This window comes from Bactrocera latifrons, unplaced genomic scaffold, assembly GCF_001853355.1.
Source record: "Bactrocera latifrons isolate USDA-ARS-PBARC rearing strain unplaced genomic scaffold, ASM185335v1 scaffold_8, whole genome shotgun sequence".
Taxonomy (NCBI): Eukaryota; Metazoa; Arthropoda; class Insecta; order Diptera; family Tephritidae; genus Bactrocera; species Bactrocera latifrons.
In genome coordinates, this window is record NW_017537489.1 from 977,855 (window position 1) to 996,112 (window position 18,258).

The 18,258-nt window shown below is 32.3% G+C and overlaps 8 protein-coding genes across 11 annotated transcripts; 6 read left to right on the top strand and 2 right to left on the bottom strand.

Moving 5' to 3' along the window:
• Window positions 1-420: 420 nt before the first annotated feature.
• Window positions 421-2,551, bottom strand: LOC108976689 (signal recognition particle 54 kDa protein). Its single transcript, XM_018945939.1, has 2 exons — window positions 1,475-2,551; window positions 421-1,351 (listed from the first exon to the last, which is right to left on the bottom strand). Exons 1-2 carry the CDS (start codon window positions 2,390-2,392, stop codon window positions 743-745), a joined length of 1,527 nt encoding a protein of 508 aa, XP_018801484.1. The 5' UTR covers window positions 2,393-2,551; the 3' UTR covers window positions 421-742.
• Window positions 2,552-2,960: 409 nt separating this feature from the next.
• Window positions 2,961-5,634, top strand: LOC108976700 (protein wntless). Of its 2 annotated transcripts, XM_018945957.1 has the most exons (4): window positions 2,961-3,030; window positions 3,225-3,708; window positions 3,770-4,632; window positions 4,787-5,634. In XM_018945957.1, the coding sequence occupies exons 2-4, from the start codon at window positions 3,266-3,268 to the stop codon at window positions 5,161-5,163; spliced, it is 1,683 nt and encodes a 560-aa protein (XP_018801502.1). In that variant the 5' UTR covers window positions 2,961-3,030; window positions 3,225-3,265; the 3' UTR covers window positions 5,164-5,634. The 2 variants fall into 2 exon arrangements, with proteins under 2 accessions (XP_018801502.1, XP_018801501.1); XM_018945956.1 differs by lacking the exon at window positions 2,961-3,030 and having other exon boundaries at window positions 3,103-3,708.
• A 453-nt stretch (window positions 5,635-6,087) lies between these two features.
• Window positions 6,088-7,194, top strand: LOC108976701 (ankyrin repeat domain-containing protein 54). The gene has a single exon (XM_018945958.1). It carries the CDS (start codon window positions 6,157-6,159, stop codon window positions 7,138-7,140), a length of 984 nt encoding a protein of 327 aa, XP_018801503.1. The 5' UTR covers window positions 6,088-6,156; the 3' UTR covers window positions 7,141-7,194.
• Window positions 7,195-8,235: 1,041 nt separating this feature from the next.
• On the top strand, window positions 8,236-9,600 carry LOC108976710. Of its 2 annotated transcripts, XM_018945973.1 has the most exons (5): window positions 8,236-8,313; window positions 8,955-9,029; window positions 9,089-9,268; window positions 9,355-9,441; window positions 9,509-9,600. In XM_018945973.1, the coding sequence occupies exons 2-5, from the start codon at window positions 8,985-8,987 to the stop codon at window positions 9,557-9,559; spliced, it is 363 nt and encodes a 120-aa protein (XP_018801518.1). In that variant the 5' UTR covers window positions 8,236-8,313; window positions 8,955-8,984; the 3' UTR covers window positions 9,560-9,600. The 2 variants fall into 2 exon arrangements, with proteins under 2 accessions (XP_018801518.1, XP_018801517.1); XM_018945972.1 differs by lacking the exon at window positions 8,236-8,313 and having other exon boundaries at window positions 8,746-9,029.
• A 109-nt stretch (window positions 9,601-9,709) lies between these two features.
• LOC108976711 lies at window positions 9,710-10,135 on the top strand. The gene is made up of 2 exons (XM_018945974.1): window positions 9,710-9,881; window positions 9,962-10,135. Exons 1-2 carry the CDS (start codon window positions 9,756-9,758, stop codon window positions 10,067-10,069), a joined length of 234 nt encoding a protein of 77 aa, XP_018801519.1. The 5' UTR covers window positions 9,710-9,755; the 3' UTR covers window positions 10,070-10,135.
• A 284-nt stretch (window positions 10,136-10,419) lies between these two features.
• On the top strand, window positions 10,420-12,515 carry LOC108976707. The gene has a single exon (XM_018945969.1). The coding sequence runs from the start codon at window positions 10,459-10,461 to the stop codon at window positions 12,511-12,513; it is 2,055 nt and encodes a 684-aa protein (XP_018801514.1). The 5' UTR covers window positions 10,420-10,458; the 3' UTR covers window positions 12,514-12,515.
• A 513-nt stretch (window positions 12,516-13,028) lies between these two features.
• LOC108976784 (selenocysteine insertion sequence-binding protein 2) lies at window positions 13,029-14,567 on the top strand. The gene is made up of 3 exons (XM_018946099.1): window positions 13,029-13,696; window positions 13,880-14,100; window positions 14,164-14,567. Exons 1-3 carry the CDS (start codon window positions 13,146-13,148, stop codon window positions 14,406-14,408), a joined length of 1,017 nt encoding a protein of 338 aa, XP_018801644.1. The 5' UTR covers window positions 13,029-13,145; the 3' UTR covers window positions 14,409-14,567.
• A 202-nt stretch (window positions 14,568-14,769) lies between these two features.
• Window positions 14,770-16,820, bottom strand: LOC108976785 (bax inhibitor 1). Of its 2 annotated transcripts, none has more exons than XM_018946100.1 (4): window positions 16,475-16,819; window positions 15,632-16,085; window positions 15,385-15,555; window positions 14,770-14,920 (listed from the first exon to the last, which is right to left on the bottom strand). In XM_018946100.1, exons 1-4 carry the CDS (start codon window positions 16,549-16,551, stop codon window positions 14,882-14,884), a joined length of 741 nt encoding a protein of 246 aa, XP_018801645.1. In that variant the 5' UTR covers window positions 16,552-16,819; the 3' UTR covers window positions 14,770-14,881. The 2 variants fall into 2 exon arrangements, with proteins under 2 accessions (XP_018801645.1, XP_018801646.1); XM_018946101.1 differs by lacking the exon at window positions 14,770-14,920 and adding an exon at window positions 14,992-15,124 and having other exon boundaries at window positions 16,475-16,820.
• Window positions 16,821-18,258: the final 1,438 nt, after the last annotated feature.

Below are 18,258 nucleotides of genomic sequence, written 5' to 3' on the forward strand. Positions count from 1 at the left end.
ACTTTAAAAATAATATTTTGTACTCTTCCATTCAAAATTAGTATTTCATTAATGTCAGATTGTTTATTTGATTATGATACAAATTCAACCGAGTAAGTTTTTACACACCAAAATAACTTTGAAAAACTTTGTACAAATTATATGATTTAGAGGAAATTGGAGATTAATAATTGAAAATATTTTATTGATGAAAATAACTAAAACTACAATTTTTACTTGTTAAAGAAACAATTTGTTTATTTGAAATTTGTTTTTATTATTCATGCAACCTTTTCGATTCAAAAAGTATTTATTATGACTTAGCCTATTGGTATTTGATAAAGAATTACTTCTTCACCTATAAGGACTAATTTACACACAACAGAATCTTATTCTATTAAACTTGATTCAATTTCACCTTTTGTTGTTAAAAGTCATTAATTTCGTTTTTTTTTATGGGCTTTAATACAAAATCACGCCGTAAATATACTTAACTTTACGCCGCATTGTTTTTATAAATGTATATCTATGTACGTGGTATTTTTCATTTGATCCAATTCAAATAGCATAAAATTTTCATAATATACAATCAAAAAGTGTTAAATAAGAAAACAATGGAAAAACTCTTTATTGGCGCAACAAGAAAAACAGATGTGCTTAATGTAAATGGGCACCACATCCGCGGCTCCGTCTTTGCTTGGCCATACGATTTCTTAACAAATAGTTTTGCTAGGGTCTAAACATTATCTTATTACTGCGGTTTTCATTTGCCACCAAAGCCACCCATTAGATTTCCTAAACCACCAAGTCCACCAGCAGCACCCTGCTGTAACTGTCTCATCATATTTTGCAGCCCACCAACTCCGCCCATTTGTTGCAGCATACGCGGGTCAATCATTTTTGCCATTTGTTGATTTAATTTTGCCATTTGACTGGGATTGACATTCTTTGTCATGTCTCCTTGTTTGAAAAGGCCCTTAACGCCACCCATTTTTTTCACCACAGCGGCGAATTTCGTATAGTGTGAAATTAGATCGCGTACTTCTTTTTCGAGCACACCAGCACCTTGAGCTACACGCACGTAACGCGTGGGCTGTTTCGTAAACAACTTTACGCCATCACGATTATCCAGTTCACCATCGGACATACTATCCATCATGGTCATCATACGCTTTATTCTTGCCATTGACTCCTGTTCACCACCTTTTGTCATAAAGTCCTGAGAGAAACCCGGAATCATGCCCATTATTTGAGAGAATGGACCCATTTTCATAATATTTTGAAATTGTTCATACATATCGCGTATGGTAAATTGGCCATGCTTTATTTTTTCGAGTAGTTCATCATTGCCGTCCAGATTCAGTTCATTCACCTTAAAAAATTATAAATTTATATATATTCAACGGCAAGTAATTCAAATAAATTTAAACTTATGCCTAAAAAGTTTTCTATTTCGATCAAAATATATTGAATTGTTCATTGTCCGAATTTTTACCTTATCAATCAGACCTTCGATATCACCCATACCAAGAAGTTTGCTTATAAACGGTTTCGTCTTAAAAGGCTCTAAGTCGTCAATATGTTCTCCGGTACCGATGAATATAATCGGAGAATTAGTTGATGCAACTGCAGATAGTGCGCCACCACCTTTTGCGTGACCATCGAGTTTAGTAATGATAACTGAACCAATATTCACTTTTTCCTTGAACGCTTTAGCTTGGGCCTCACAAGCCTGACCAATGGTAGCGTCCATTACGAATATTATATTGTCGGGCGAAACAACTCGAGAGACTGCCAACATTTCTTCGAATAAAGATTCCTCTTGTTTGTGACGCCCGGATGTATCCACTATAATGATTTCGAATCCTTCGCGTTTAAACATATCCACACCCTCTTGTGCAATCATAACAGGATCTATTTCAGTATAACTACCATAAAACGGTATACGAGCTTTTGTTGCATTTTGTTTGATCTGATCATATGCACCTGCACGGAAGGTATCAGCGCAAACAAGGCAAGATTTCCAATTTCGCTTTTGGTAGTGATAGGCTAGCTTAGTACATGTTGTAGTTTTACCCGAACCCTGTAAACCGACGAACATAATAACATTGGGCCGACCCTTTACTGGCTGATATGGCTTTACACCAGGATCTACCAATTTTATCAATTCCTTGAAGACAGCAGACTGTATCATACGTCGCTTGTTTAAGCCACCAGCCATTTCGTCGAAATCTATGACAGCTCTTACATTCTCGCGCAATTGTTTAACTAAACGAATATTCACATCAGCCTCAAGCAAAGCTGCACATATTTCTTTCAGCATTGAGTTCAGAGCTTCCTCATTAATTACTGTGGCTTTACTCAACGACTGAATCGCCGAGGTAATTTTCCGACCTAAATCTGCCAAAACCATTTCTCTGCCGTTCTAGCCCGTGCGCCCTAGCAAATTTTTCAAAGTTTTACAATTGTTTATAAATATTTATTTATTTTAAGAGACGATACAGGCTAGATGAGTTTATTACAACTTTTACTATTTTGACACGTCGATACGATGTGCATGTCAACTGTCAAATTCTCTTTGTAGCATGCCACTAATGTGGACACTGTTTGGAATGTAGTTCTACAATTTTAATGCAACTACCAACTTACAGATAACGCCCAATTGAAAGAAAGCACAGAGAACATATAATACAGAGAACGTCTATCATAGAGAAGGTTCACGGCGGAGATCGTAAAAATATTTTTGGCTAACTCGGTCGGGATGAGCCAGTTTCACCACTGCCAGCTCGGCAGGAGAAATTTCTTTGCATTGAAAACCTTTAAATTTTAATATCATTAAAACTCTTATACTCGTATTTTATTATCTAAACATGTTTGATGTAAATTAATTTGTAAAGATAATTAAGTGTTAGCGCAGCATAACAATTTTGACCATTGTTTGTGGTGTTGCCATACAAATTTACATAAACTCTCTTAAATGTACACATACTAAATGTATTGATTTAATATTTTATATTCTTAATTCTACATACATGTGAACTTCATTTCAAGGTAAATTTCCTCATATAGTAAAAGATTACTAAACCCAAGATCTAATATAGATCTGTACATTATTTTTTTAACAAACTTGGCAGCCTAGTAGATCTTCTTCTTACGCAGTCGCTATTGTTATCGGCGACGCTTTATTTTAGTTTTTTTTCCCTGGTATACAACAATTTTTATATTTATATCGATTCTTTATTTAGCCGCATTTTTAAATAAAGTCTGGTGCTAATACATACCAAAAATGTCAGGTACAATTCTGGAGAATCTTAGCGGACGTAAATTAGCCATATTAGTTGCTATATTGCTATTAAGCCAAGTCGCCTGCTTTCTCTTGGGTGGTCTATTGGCGCCACTACCAGCCGGCCATCAAGTAATTCTTGGTATGGTCTGTAAAGATACACCGCAGCGTCAAAATGACACTACATTTTGGCTGCATTTAAGAGGTGAGGGAAAATGTGCTTCCGTATCACAAGAAGATATTGAACAACACGACACAAAGATGGCAAATGAGATAGTATATATCTTCCAAATGCCTTTGCCGCGTGGAGAAGAATTTGACTACTCCCGATGGCAACAAAATTTAATTGGAGTTTTACAGGTAGATATTGCATACGATTCTGACATGTCACTGGTAGAGCCGCCTAAAGATCTTCAATTAACTATCGATATGCGTTTAGCTTATAGGTACGTACAAATCATGCTACATGTCAACACATTTTATTTTAAATCTCGTATATAATTATAGAAACAAGGGTGATCGTAAAAGTGATTGGAAACTTTATGCACATTCGCTTGAAAAGCGTTACATCGATTGCAGTTTGAAGACGGCAAGTCAAGAGGAATCTCTATTTTCTTGTGATATGGTACCTCTGTTTGAATTGGGCGATCTACATCACGACTTTTATTTGCTTAATTTACGTTTTCCCATTGACACCGATATGAAAATGAATCTCAATTTGGGTCATATGCACGATCTAACACTTACTGTAATTCATCAAAATGGTGGTTTCACAAAAGTGTGGCTGTCTCTAAAAACTATCCTTTTCCCCTTCTTGGTGGCAATAATGATTTGGTTTTGGCGTCGAGTACATATCCTACAACGTTCACCAGCTTTATTGGAATATATGCTGATATATCTCGGTGCAGCTTTAACATTTCTTAATTTTCCACTGGAATATCTATCTTTATTCATTGAGATGCCCTATATGCTGCTACTGAGTGATATTCGACAAGGCGTATTTTATGCAATGCTGCTTTCGTTCTGGCTTGTTTTCGCTGGAGAACACATGCTAATTCAGGAGTCGCCATATAAATCAACGATACGTTCCCGCTATTGGAAACATTTGTCAGCTGTTGTAGTTGGATGTTTATCACTTTTCATATTTGATATATGCGAACGTGGTGTACAGATGCGGAACCCATTCTATTCCATATGGACTACGCCTATGGGTGCCAGAGTGGCAATGAGTTTTATTATTTTGGCTGCAATATCGGCTGGCATTTACTTCCTTTTCCTATGCTATATGGTTTGGAAAGTTTTTAAAAATATCGGAGCAAAGCGCACATCATTGCCATCTATGTCTAATGCTCGCCGACTACACTATGAAGGTTAGTATTTTTGCATGAAATTATAGTATATTAGTTGCGCAAATATGCATATTGAAAAGTTGTTAAAGGAAAAGATAATTTTTAGATACGATAATAGCCTAGGTAGAGTTAATATTAACTGCAAGTAGATTGATATATTCTAACGAATTTGTAGGTCTTATATACCGCTTCAAATTTCTGATGCTTGCTACACTAGTATGTGCTGGACTGACTGTTGCCGGATTTATTATGGGACAAGTTGCGGAAGGTCAATGGAAATGGGACGAAGATATGGAAATACAATTAACATCTGCATTCTTGACTGGTGTCTATGGTATGTGGAACATCTATATATTCGCGCTTCTTATTCTGTATGCCCCAAGCCACAAACAATGGCCATCCAATAACTCTGATGAAACAACACAATCAAATGAAAATATTGTTGCTGCAGCCGCAAATGAAGAAATTGAATTCAGCCATTTACCTTCTGATTCTAATCCCAGTGAGATTTCATCACTTACTTCATTTACTAGGAAAGTAGCATTCGATTAAATAGTCATGCCGTGAGTGGAATGCAACTACAGTATCGTTTACAATAGACTGAAATTGGCAAAATATTGGCAATGCAAATTGATATAAGTTTGTATATACCAGAATTGTACTTAAATACTATGAATTTTAATCGATCATACTCCATTATATACAATAAGTCTTAACTTAAAAATGTGAAAGCAATTAGAAAGTGAACACATATTTTTTAAATAACTTGCCATAAAAAATGTAAAACTAGCAAGCAAAAGAAGGTATATTATATAAAAATTTCTTCTTATTAGTGTTAGAGGTACAAATGTACATTGTTATAAGAAAAAATTTTCAACAGTATTATGTTTTTTTACTATTAGCAGACTACATGATAAATTTGTATGCTGTCGTTTAGGGTTTTTACTATTAGTGTAGTGTATGCATGTAACAAAATTTTTTTTTTAATTTATATATATACATATATATTGTGAATAAAATAAATGTCGAGCATTAGAAAAACAATAAAACATTAATTTACCTTCCTTGGGTTGGGAAATGGACACTATTCTAGTGTAGTCTTAAAAACAACAGATATTCACTCAAATAACGGTACTTAAGTCATAAAAAATACATATATCGTATAATTTTTTTGTACATATATTTCTTTTTTTGAGCATTTTTGATCGTAGTTTTTGAAATTAATTTACGATCATAAATTAAACACATTTATGGGGAAGAATACAAGCTGGCAACTACAAAATTTGACAGTAGTAGTCGAGTGTTATTAAAAATAGGCGAAGAAGAGAAAAAAACACAAAATACACAAAACAAAAAATTTTCCAATGTGTGAAAAAATATTGTTTATTTAAGAAAGCGTGTGAAATATTGAAAAAATTTACAACAAAAAATTAAAAACCAAATAATATTAATATTTAACTGTTATTAAATATATAGTTTAACGCCCATTAAAGCAATATTTATATTAACAGAGCGCAAAGCTCAAATTACACACACACATAAGCAATGGCCGCGAATGATTCCGGCGTAGAGACGAGCAATGATAGCAACGATGGAGTCAGTAATGTTAGTGTTAATATTGGAGTCGGATTATCGGTAGGTATTGGAGGTGGCATAACAAAAATCATAGATATTACACCACCACCGGCCATAATGCCTCCCACTCCAACGTCCTCACCCAACACGCATGAGTGGCCAAATTTCAGTCCGAATGCATTCCAACTGAATCGCGGCGAACATTTTGCGCTACCACATTTGCCGCCATTACCCCTCAATTCTGATTATTTGCTCCATCCGAGTAACCTGCCGTCAGGAAGTCATCTGTCTCAATTTAAGATGCGCCTCCGCACGCGTAGCAAGCAACGCTTACGTTCAAACTATAACAATATCTTGGCTGAGTCAAATGGGCGCAAATTGCGCACGGCCGCTACCACCTGCAATATCGAATTGTTAACACGCGTCTTAGAATCTGGAGCGGATCCTAATGCGGCTGATGAATATAAACGGAGTCCACTGCATTTGGCTGCTTGTCGAGGTTACATACAAATCGTCCAACAGTTGCTGAAGTTCGGCGCCAATCCTAATGTTGTGGATTCGCTTGGCAATACTCCACTCCATCTTGCCGTAATTTCAGCCAGCTCTAATAACTTTAATGTTGTGGTACGCGTACTTCTACAAGGTGGAGCAAGTGTGCATATGTATGATCGCAGTGGTAAAACTCCTCTTGAATTAGCCGAGGCCAAATTACGTCTGTTGCGCACACGCTACGACCGTCCCACTCCCGAGTCAGCGAAAATTTTAGAAGATATGTGCATGCTGACAACGCTTATTTTACGCTATATGGTAAAACAACAACGTGAGCTAGAAGATCTATCTGCGCTTGAACAACGTCTGCAGAACCTGAGTACCAGTGACGACCAAGATCAGGTTGTTTCTCAGACAGCGGATGAATTACTGGCAAGTGTCGAACGTTTATCAATCAATAAATAAATATAATTCAACAAGTGATGATGGCTCAATAAAAAAACAGCAAAATCCCATTAATTAAGTTTGTAATGCATTTAATAATCAGAAAATGCGGCAAGCAAATGAGTACAATAAGTTATTTATCAAGAAATTTAAACAATTCGATATGAAAATGTTTTGGATTGTCTGCTCTGTGTGATTTAATAAAACTTTATATGGGTCAATACGACTAGGAGCTTTAAAGACCCCTTAATAAGTTTTTTTTACGTGATTTATTTTTGCATACATATGTATTTTATACATTTGATATGTGCATATATGTGTGTTTACGCCCTATTAGTATTGAATTTCACTATGTTTAAAGTCGACGCAACACAGTCCAATTTTCAACTCTTCAGTCTTGTACACATCCTTGGATATATTTGCGTAGACTTCAATTTTTATGGTATGATATATTTTTGCTTCTTTTAATTTCGGATTAACCAAACAGTTTATTATAACCAATAAGTCAACATATTTTAAATAATTTATGAATAATGACTTTAGTTTTAATCGTTGGCAAAACCGATATAAAATAATGAATAACGAGCAAAGCAGAAATAATATAAAACAAATCACGTTACAATGGTATTCGAAATTTTTAAGTTTAAATTTAAGCTAAATTTATGATATATACATATACATAAACATAGATATTTATGTATGTATATTCATACAAATTATAATGTAAATGAAAAATATAGGAGATATAATTACAAAATATCCATCATAAATATACCTAGAAATCAATCAGAACAGAATTCAACAAATACATAATATGCATTCAATATATATGTTTATATATGCGAAATGTGAACTAAAAACCTACGTATAGTAGAGAAACTACCACACCGAAACGATAAATAACTTTGCTGATAAAGTAAATAAACTGTATGTAATTTCAATTTAATGAGTGTGAAAATAAAGGCATTTGCCATTCAAACAAAAAATTTAAGATTCGCATTTTTCTTGAAAAATTTGTTTGTTAAAATTTTAACACTTTACTAATTGCATTATTAAAATTGCATATTAATTTTAGAGACATATATTATTATAAATTGCATCTAAATATAAAATTTTATTGCCTTGTTCGCTGCCATTTTTTCATCAAGGGTACATAACCAGCTTTCAAAAATAATAATAATATTTATGAACTTGGTAAGTCTACGCAACATGTTTTGTTATTTAAATGTGTATGTTTTAATATAAACAAATGTCAAATATGTTTTCTCATATTTTGTTAAGTATTATCAAAGACGTAAACAAAAACAAAGCATTTAATTATTTTGCCATATTTTAGTTTTACCGTCAAAAAACGATCTGGTTAACTTAAAAACTACCTTAAACACATTAGATAACTTTTCGGATATGGGAGAGAAATACTTATCAACATGAATACGAAAATAATATAAATATATATGTATTCATTGTAAACAAATGTTGTAATGCAAATACCCAATAGTTATGGTACACGTATTTCGAAGGTTCGCGCAACAAGAAATATCGAAAATTTATGCACAATATAACTTTTCAGATTCTGCAAGCCATGGTCTACCGTGCTGCAAACAACATAGTAAATTAATAAAATTTAAGTATTTGTGTATTTATAGTACAACTTATGCATAGGATAATATAGTATATCTTATTACAATACTAAATAATTTTCTACTCGTACTGAAAAGGCGGTGCATACACATCTACCCAAATACTCATCGGGGTATTTGAATGCTTTCATTTTAGAAAATCTATACAAAACAATTTAGCCCAGAAATCTTTGATGACAAACATTTTTTATTCAGATTTTAATTTATCAAAATTTCTAAAAAAGAATGTCATATTCCCCTTTCCAATCAACAGAAACTGGCAATTGGACGGTGAGTATAATACATGGAATGAAAAACAAAGGAAATAACTTGTTAAATGATTTACTTAGGACTTACCTCTGCATTGTGTACTTTATGAATGGTTAACAAAAAACATGAATTTGCCTAACGATTACGGTACGATCATTGCATATATTGGATTATTCCTTATAACATGGTATACAATAATATGGGCAGTTCGCTTAGTAATGGCGGTTATTTGGCCATTATTTATTATAGCTTCTGCGATTGTAAGTTTAAAATATTAAATTTTAATTTACATATGCATATGTATGTAAAGCAAACATTTCCATCCAATTATTGCTTTCTTTGGAAGGTTGTATTTCGAATATTACAGTTCTATGATCCCGAAGAAATCACTACAATTATGATGAAATCGTTCAGTATTATTGCAGATACATTGGTGAGTATCAACAAACTGTATTTAAATTTAATGGTTCCTTAAACAGTTGTATTATTTTATATTTTAGGTAATGGTTTTAGCTAAACTTCTTGAATTTGCATTTGATATATTCGATTAAATGGAATCATACTTCAAAGCATTAGACATAAAATGAAGCGAAAAATCCCACATATAGCAAGATCAAAGTTGCTGTGAAAGAAAATTATTAAAAATAATGAATAATAAAAAAGTCAAAGAAACTATAAAAATTGTATATCAAACGAAAAATTGGAAATTCTGAACAAACATCATTTTTTGGTTTTACAAAAAGCAAAATGGCCGTAGCTGTGCGCTTAGTTGAGGTTCTGACCTTGATTACATTGCTAGGAATGCTAACGGGAATATCAATTGTGATCGTGATTCTGCAACGCGTAATCGTGGTTACTTTATATTTGCTTGGTGTATGTATTTCCTTATCAACATCCAGTTTTCAACTATATTGCAATTACAGAGTTGCGCTAACAATATTTTATATTTTCAGCCCATAACAGCAACAGTGGGCGGCATACTATATGCCTCAGAAAAAATACTTGTCGGAGCATTAATGAGTATATTGAATTTAACTACAGCACTTAGTACCTCAACTTGAACCTACAACGTATTTAAAATTCTTGGTTGTGCAAAAGGGGATTTTAATCATGTTAGATAAAAAAAATTGTAAAATTTATGTAATGTCACGAATAACTTATGTTTACTCTATTTATTTTTACGTACTTTTATTAGTGTTAAAATTTTTTAGTTCTAAAATACACAGTAGTAAAACCTATTGATATTTTAGCTCTTTTTGCTTATGAGACATTTTACTTTCAGCAAAAAAGAAAAATCTTCCTCTTACCGCCAAAAAAATTTCGTAGATTTAGCAGCTTTCTCTATTCCGGATTGGAAAGAGTTGGCAGCCCTATTTAACTAATTTCGATTGTGTTTGCCTCCATATTCATATCATAATCAATTACAGCTGTTTATATCCAATTAGAAAATATGTTGATTTGGGAGAAAATATTTTCTTACGTGTTATTTATATTTGGCAGATTATTGTTTATTTCAATCGTAACTGCGTCGCCTATTGAATGTCCAGGAGAAGCTGTTAATGAAATACGCCAACAAGCTGAACAATATGAGTTATCATTTCTCTTTTATCATGTATCGTGGAGCGATGATAGTCGAATAGCCCGAAAGTTATATGATCACATTGCACACTTTTACCGGGAAAACATTTATTTCGCTACCATCGATTGTTATCACCTTGCATGCAACTGCAGCAAAACGCACACGTCTGCGCTTGGCTCAGGAGCTCCAAACAAATGGCCAACTTTATTAGTACAATACGGTCAACGAATTCGTTTACAATATAACGGGGATTGGAGTTCGACAGCTCTTCATATCTTTATTGACAACCTGTTTCTACCTGTGGAAAGATTACATTCAAGGAGTGAATTAAAAGAAATGAGAATGGAAAGAGATGCTGTAGTATTGGGAGTTTTTCCTGATCCCTCTCAACCTGAGTTTCGGAAGTTTGTTAGTGCAGGCGTCAAATGGCTAGAAGTTGATCCAGAGTCAAATTTTCGATTTGCCACAACATTTGGAAAACCAAAGGATATTATTATTGACAAAGTGAATAATAACAACCAAGCACAATCACAAATTTTACTTATCACTAATAAAGATATAGAGCTGTTACCAAACGATTGGAACGTTAGCAATATCGTTGCGTGGTTAAAATCGAAGATTGTGCTGTCAGTAAATTCTTTGTACGGTTATAACTCACCAAAAAATATTGCAAGTCAGTTACGCTTGTCGCCCGTATTGGCTGTAATTGCAAACGACTATTTCTACGAATATATGTTTAACTTAACAAATCCTGAAATGTTCATTAAGGACGAATGTTCTCTAAACTATTTGCAAGATGATCTGCATGTTTTTGAAGAGCTTAATTATTTAAGATATGCGATGGAAAAAATGCAAATATCAAACCCAAGCACATGTATAGCTAAAGAATATGTTAACCTATGGAATTTACAATATTACTACGGATTAAACGCCCAACTTAAGCGATTGATGTGCCAATTGAGTGATAACTGTGACATTGAAAATGGATTGAAATTCAATATTAAGCAACTTATAAAGTGTTTACGAAGCAAACAATTAAATTCGCCCAAAAAAAAAATAGCAGCCGCAAAATATTTAAAAAAATTTGTCGAAACAAATTGGGTCGATTTCAGGTCGAACCAAAATCAATCATTATCTGTTGTTATTTTGGATGAAGTTAAGCACATGGATTTTTTTCAAACTTTGGGAATTAAGGAAACGAATTTAAAGAACTTAGTAACAATGATAATAGCTGATCCCTTGAAAGAAAGTATTTTTTTGTCGCAAGATTTATTTGAATACGACAGGTTGGAACACTTTGTACGGGGTTACTATAATAATAGCCTTACAGCGTATAAAACAAGTAGTTGCTTTAAAATAAAACCAGAAATACCTCAAAACAAGGTTTTTATTGAAATCGTTAACAGTGAAATATTCATGAAAAAAATAGAGCAGTCCAATTTAACCACAATTGTACTGCTTTATTCGCCGTTATGTACATTCTCAGCACTTGTATCACAGGCACTTATACAATTATCAGCTCGTCTTGACGATTCGTCAGGTATTCAAATCGTACGTATAAACACATCGTTAGATGAGTTACGTTGGGAGTTTAAAATTGACAAAACGCCCACCTTAATTGTGTTTCCCCGTGGACGCGCAACGGATTCTCGAGTATTTCCAATGCATTTAAAAGTGGATGTGCGAAACATATTTAGCTTTATTTTGGCTCAAATGGAACCCTTTGATCAATTGAAAGCTTTACTCAGCTATTGCAAACGCCAAAAACTACACTCACTTCGAATGCGAAAATGTTTGGAATACATAAAAACTTTAGTTGAGTATCAAAAATTCGACAGTATAGGTAAACAGAAAATGGATGTAGAACAATTTGTTGAATGGAGCAATGTAAACTGGCAATTAAAAACTATATTCCCTCTATATTAAACATAAAATTTTTTTATTTGATCTCAGGTCTGTAGAAGAAGTAGAATATTTATTCGTAAACTTATATTTCGCATATGAATATATATTTTTTTGACTTTTTATTAAATACGACATAGTTTTGAATTATTTATTCACAAAATTTATAATTATGTCCTTGTTAGACATTCAGTATAACCGAGGTCATTCGAAAAATCGCTTAATACCTTTAAGGTAAGGATAAGTATATATATGATCTAAACGCTTTTATTTTTTAATCGGACAAAGTGTTATTTGACAATGGACTACTCGGCGTAATATACACACCATTTTTGTCTGCAACAAATGCATTTCAAGTAAAAATGTTGTACTCGACTTTAAACAAAACGTTTAAACAAAAAAATACCTTGATTTGAAGAATTTACGCAAATAATTTTACAATCGCATCCACACTTTCCGGAATTTATCTATGCTTCCGTTCACATCGATAACAAATATATGTAGTACAACTACAAAAACAATAGCATCGATTATTGACAGTGAGAACACTTTGTAAACAATACAGCTGTGAAATACAAAGTCTGTGTTTTTATTTTTATATAGAAAAAATTTAATTGTTAAGAGTTTGTTTTAGTAAAGAAAAGTTGTAAACATATATGAAAAGCAATTTTAGTGGCATGGCCCACTATAAAAGTATTTCCGACAAACTAAATGTTATTGACAGAAAAACCTTCGAAAATATAAAGCATAGCCAAGGTACTGAAGACCATGATCCCTTCCGTAAATTAAAAAATGCCAAGTTTCGGAAAAAAAGTGCTGTGAACACCGGTGGGGGTGCAACCTTTAATTTACTGCATTTTCTTACTAAAACTTCTAAGGAAAGGAAAAAGGAAACAAAGTTAAAATACCGAACTGTTTGCAAATTTAGAAATCGTACGTATAAAACCTGGAAGCAACGGGGTAAGACTAGAGAAGATGGTAAAAGAAAAAAGTATACCAAGTTGAAAAAAACTATATTGAGCTACAGGCAGCAGAAAACAAACAATCAACAAAAAACTCAGTTAAACACAGAATTATTACAGGAAACTGTGCATCTAATTGAATCTCTTTCTATCGATTCCAAAGAAAAGGAAAATGAGCCAGTTTGTAACGAATTAAAGCCTACTCAAGAATTTGTTAAAACCGCTCACTCGAGGCGATTCAGAAGGTATAAACAAATATTACAAACTTACCAATATTCATACTTTAATATTGAAAAATATTAGTAAATACATGAAAATTTAAAAATTAGTTGCATTTCTTCTGCTACCGCAAGAATTGTTAAAGTAAGGGCTTTTCAAAATTAAGGCGTCACATATATTTATAACGAATAAATAATTTATATTTTTAGTTATTGCGACAATTGCACAACTCCTCTATTGAAAGAACTTACTGAGCAACTACTCCGCGAACTTGATCGCTTTCAAAAACGTGCCGTTGCTCAAAATGCAATAAAGGCTCATGCTCATCGACGTTTCGTAGTAGGATTTCGTGAAGCCAATAATTTTTTACTTGTAAACAAAGTAAAATTGATAATAATTGCACCAGACTGTGAAAAATGTGATGGCGAAGGTTGAAACAATGCAAATATTGCCTATAATTTGTTCAAATAAATTTATTTTATTTCTATTATAGACGGACTGGATGAGAAGATTTGCAATATTAAGAAGCAGTGCCAACAGCAGAATATTCCATATCTCTTCTCACTAAGGCGTCGTGAATTGTCATATACATTGTTTAAGAAAGCTCCAGTTGGCTGTGTGGCAGTTCTTGATTTCGATGGAGCACGTGATATATTTCTAAAGTTATTACAAGAGTTAGAAATATCTAGAAAATCTTATGAAGATCTTGCAATTGTACAATCTGCTCAAATAAAATGAACAAATCTGAAATCTTTGGACCAAAAAAGTACTTTTGCGATCAATTTCCTCTAATAACTTTTTAGTTTGATTAATTTTTTTCCAACTGCTTTTAATCAAACATTCACTACACTATGGAATTTCGACAATTTTGCATCCTTTTAACTTTTAGGCAGTAAATTTCGGTTTCATTTTTATAAATAAGATTTCAAAATTTAAAAGGAAAATATTACTATACCCATTTTATTTATATTAAATATTTATTGTTTGCACCTAAAATTTTCTTTCAGTTAAAAGTTAATTTCGTTCTAAAACCTCAAATAGAAGAACTACATAATCTTCCGATATATTTACGAAACATGGGATAAACAAACCAAAGTAATTAGTATTGATTTGAAATATAATATTAATGCTGAATTTTGGGTATAAGTTATTCATGAAAAGATATTCATATAAAATATTAATATTTGAACATTCCGCGAAGGTATTTTCATTTAGTTCCGTTTACGACGCTCCTCACGTTTACGTTCCTCCTGTAAAAAAAATAAATTTTTAACATACATTTAAATGTATATATTTTCTTAAAAAAATTATAATTAAATTGTGAGTACCATAGGGTGATGTGATTAACTATCGAAACAAATTTCTCATCATTGGATTTGCATATTACGTTTAATTAGGAAACTTCAGTAACTAGCACGGCAATCAGAAATTTATGAGAGCAAATGATGCTTAAGCTGCAATATTATTTTTTATTAGAAAATATTTTTCATAACCGAATTTTGTACACGCAAATGAACTTTATTACTTCATTACGAAATCTGTTACTACTGTTCAAGATCAATCCAATTTCTGCATTTGTGTAATGTTTACATTTGAACACAAACGGAAATTAACAATTTAAAAGAGCCAAACCCTATAGAAGCATAAAGTTTTAAGTAACAACAAACACCCGCAGATTCTACAAACACTTTCAACATCTGTGTAAATGTTTTACCTTTTGCGTTAGAATAATTAATAATCGTCTAAACATGCTTAAAACATCAAAGAACAAATCTAATGCATGTTGAACAACATCTCGATTTCCTGCTCGGCATTTTTCCACTATATTTTGTGTATCGAAGACCACAAAAGCAGCCATTACAAATACACCGACATAAAGTTGCGCCTGTAATTAAAAAAAAAAAGAAGTGATTTACCAAATTAATTTCAAAAATTATAATAAACTTATTTATTTTACTTACCAATTGAACAAAATATGATTGGAAAAACATATTGAAGAGGCTTAATATTGCCATAGTATTGATTACACTGACCAGCAATCCACCCAGGAAAAGATACTTTCCGCGTTCCGCTAGCAAAGCACCCAATGAAAGTGAAACGAAGGTTACCACAGTGCCTGTTAGCGCGGTTATTATTATCGATGGATTGATACTTATTATATATTGCATCAACGGTCCCAAAGTCTGTCCTGAACAAAAACCGAATGCCATCAACATGCTAAAGCGTGTATAGTAGTTTTTTCCATCATCTCTATAAAAATGGAGACCCAACACAAGCCCCAAGGAGGCCAGTGCGGCTATCAAACCAAGATTTATAACACCCCATAACTGTAACATCGCTCCTACCGCAGTACTAGCCGTTGCGGCTCCAAGTACCATGTACACTTTGGCCAAATGAGTACGCACATACGGTTCACTGCAATAAAATAAGGTTTTACTCCTTTAAGATGGGTTGAGGGATAAACATACATCTGAAGTTCTTAATATTTATTTATTATGCATGTAGACATGTATGTAAATGAAAATGACGTGGTCCAATGCACTTATTACAACCAACTCATATAAAAGGGTATATATATATCTATTTAAAATACATACTTATATAATTTATAACGAAAATCAAATTCTTTAAACATTTGTGAATACAAAAAGTGGTCACTTTAATTAAAAAGCAAAACATAAATTTATCAGTATATGTATGTACATATAAAAGTGCATGTACATATATAAATTCACCTGTACTTCGACCTAAGCAGAAAAAACGAGTATATGTTTTTGATAACACCAAATTTTACAGATACTCACTATTTATCACCCAATCCATTGATAAATCCCTGGACTCTGTCCTGGAAATTTGCATATGTTGCAGTAGAAGACGCCATTTTAAGGCAAAGTGGCGTAACGTATTGCGAAATTTCTGTTGAGGATACGTGGGGTTTACCTCCGTGGAATTATTGTTGTTATTATAACTATAAATTTATTATTTTTTAGGTCTTGATTCTTTTCAATTATTTTGACAAAAAAATCTCTTTATATCTTGCTTTAATAAATTTTCAGTTTCAAAGTAATCACAAGTTTTCTCTGTTATATTACGACTCGTTACTTCTAGACGTTTTCGCGTTTCTTGTCAATAAATTTCTAATCATCTCCGAAACTCTTTACTTGCTTTTTATTGTAATCGCTTTGTACATTTTTCACCACTGGTTGGTGATGCCAGGCTCTTCGAAAATACTTTTATTTACACACGAATTAAATGTTTGCGATAAGTATTATCCCATTAGAAGATATCAGATATTGTCAATATACAAATATATAATGTAAAAAAAAATATACAATAAATGCAAATTAAAATTCGGTTTCTACAGCCGAAGTAAAATTTAATATACCTCTGTCTTATGTAGCTAATCTGACGGTAAATGTTGATATCTACCAAACCGTTAATTTCGATTTTAGTATATTAAATATAATGATTACGTTGAGTATAGAAGAAAACACCAAATAGTATTATAAATAATAATAATAATACAAAATAAGAATATTATTGCGTTTATGATTTACTTACTCTTCTGATTGTTCGGTTACTGGTACGTACATAATGCGCTTTCCCTACATAACATACGCACTATTATTGTGGGATTTAATTTATTTCTGTTTTAAGTAAAATATACAATTTTATTTAAAAATAAACTGTACAAAGGATATGTTGTAGCTTTAGAGCACGCAATATTATATTTAGAAGGGTTTACAACTTGTTTATTTCAATTGCAAAATGAAAATTGTGCGTATTAAAATCATCTTACTGCCTCCCTGAATATTTTTATTTCTTGTAGTTTTACGCCACTTTACAGACGTTTATTGAACAACTTGTTTCGAATAAATACATAAAATAGTATATTTTATAACCACCCTATCTATGTGTATATTAAGAGTGGCTGAATATGATATATAATTAAAAGAAATGACACCTTAGCATTGGTGGCCTAGCTCCAATGAGCTTAGTATTAATGGAAATGTCATTAATATATTCCTTAATTTACCATTTGTAAGTATGTTGACACTTATAAAATAACTGCTATGCTATTATTAATAAATCTAATATTTGTAAAGTTGAAACAAAATAATAAAGAAAAATCTCTTTAACAACCTTCTTGTAAAAATAAAGTGCATGAAACCTGCGTACGGTAAGTCTTAATTAAATATTATATTAATATTTTATATAAAGTTTGTATTTTGCACCAACTATTTTTAAATATGCTTTTTCAATCTAACAAGAAATCGGTTTACACTTACCAGCGATTGGTCCACTTTTCCTTGCGCAAAAATTCATCTTTAACTTTCTTTATTTTATTAATTAAATAAAATAGTTTGCATCTATAAACAATGAACCTGACTGCAATTATTAACTTACTGACTTAGTGGATGGCTCTTTAGCGCACGAGCATGATTTCTTGTTAGAGAGAGCACATAAATACTTAGGTACCACAAAGTTTTCACTGTTCATAACAATAGTTGATGGTTTATATAATTCAAATATCTATTTAATACATTAGTTCAAATACAGAAAAACTGTAATTATTTTCTAAATATCA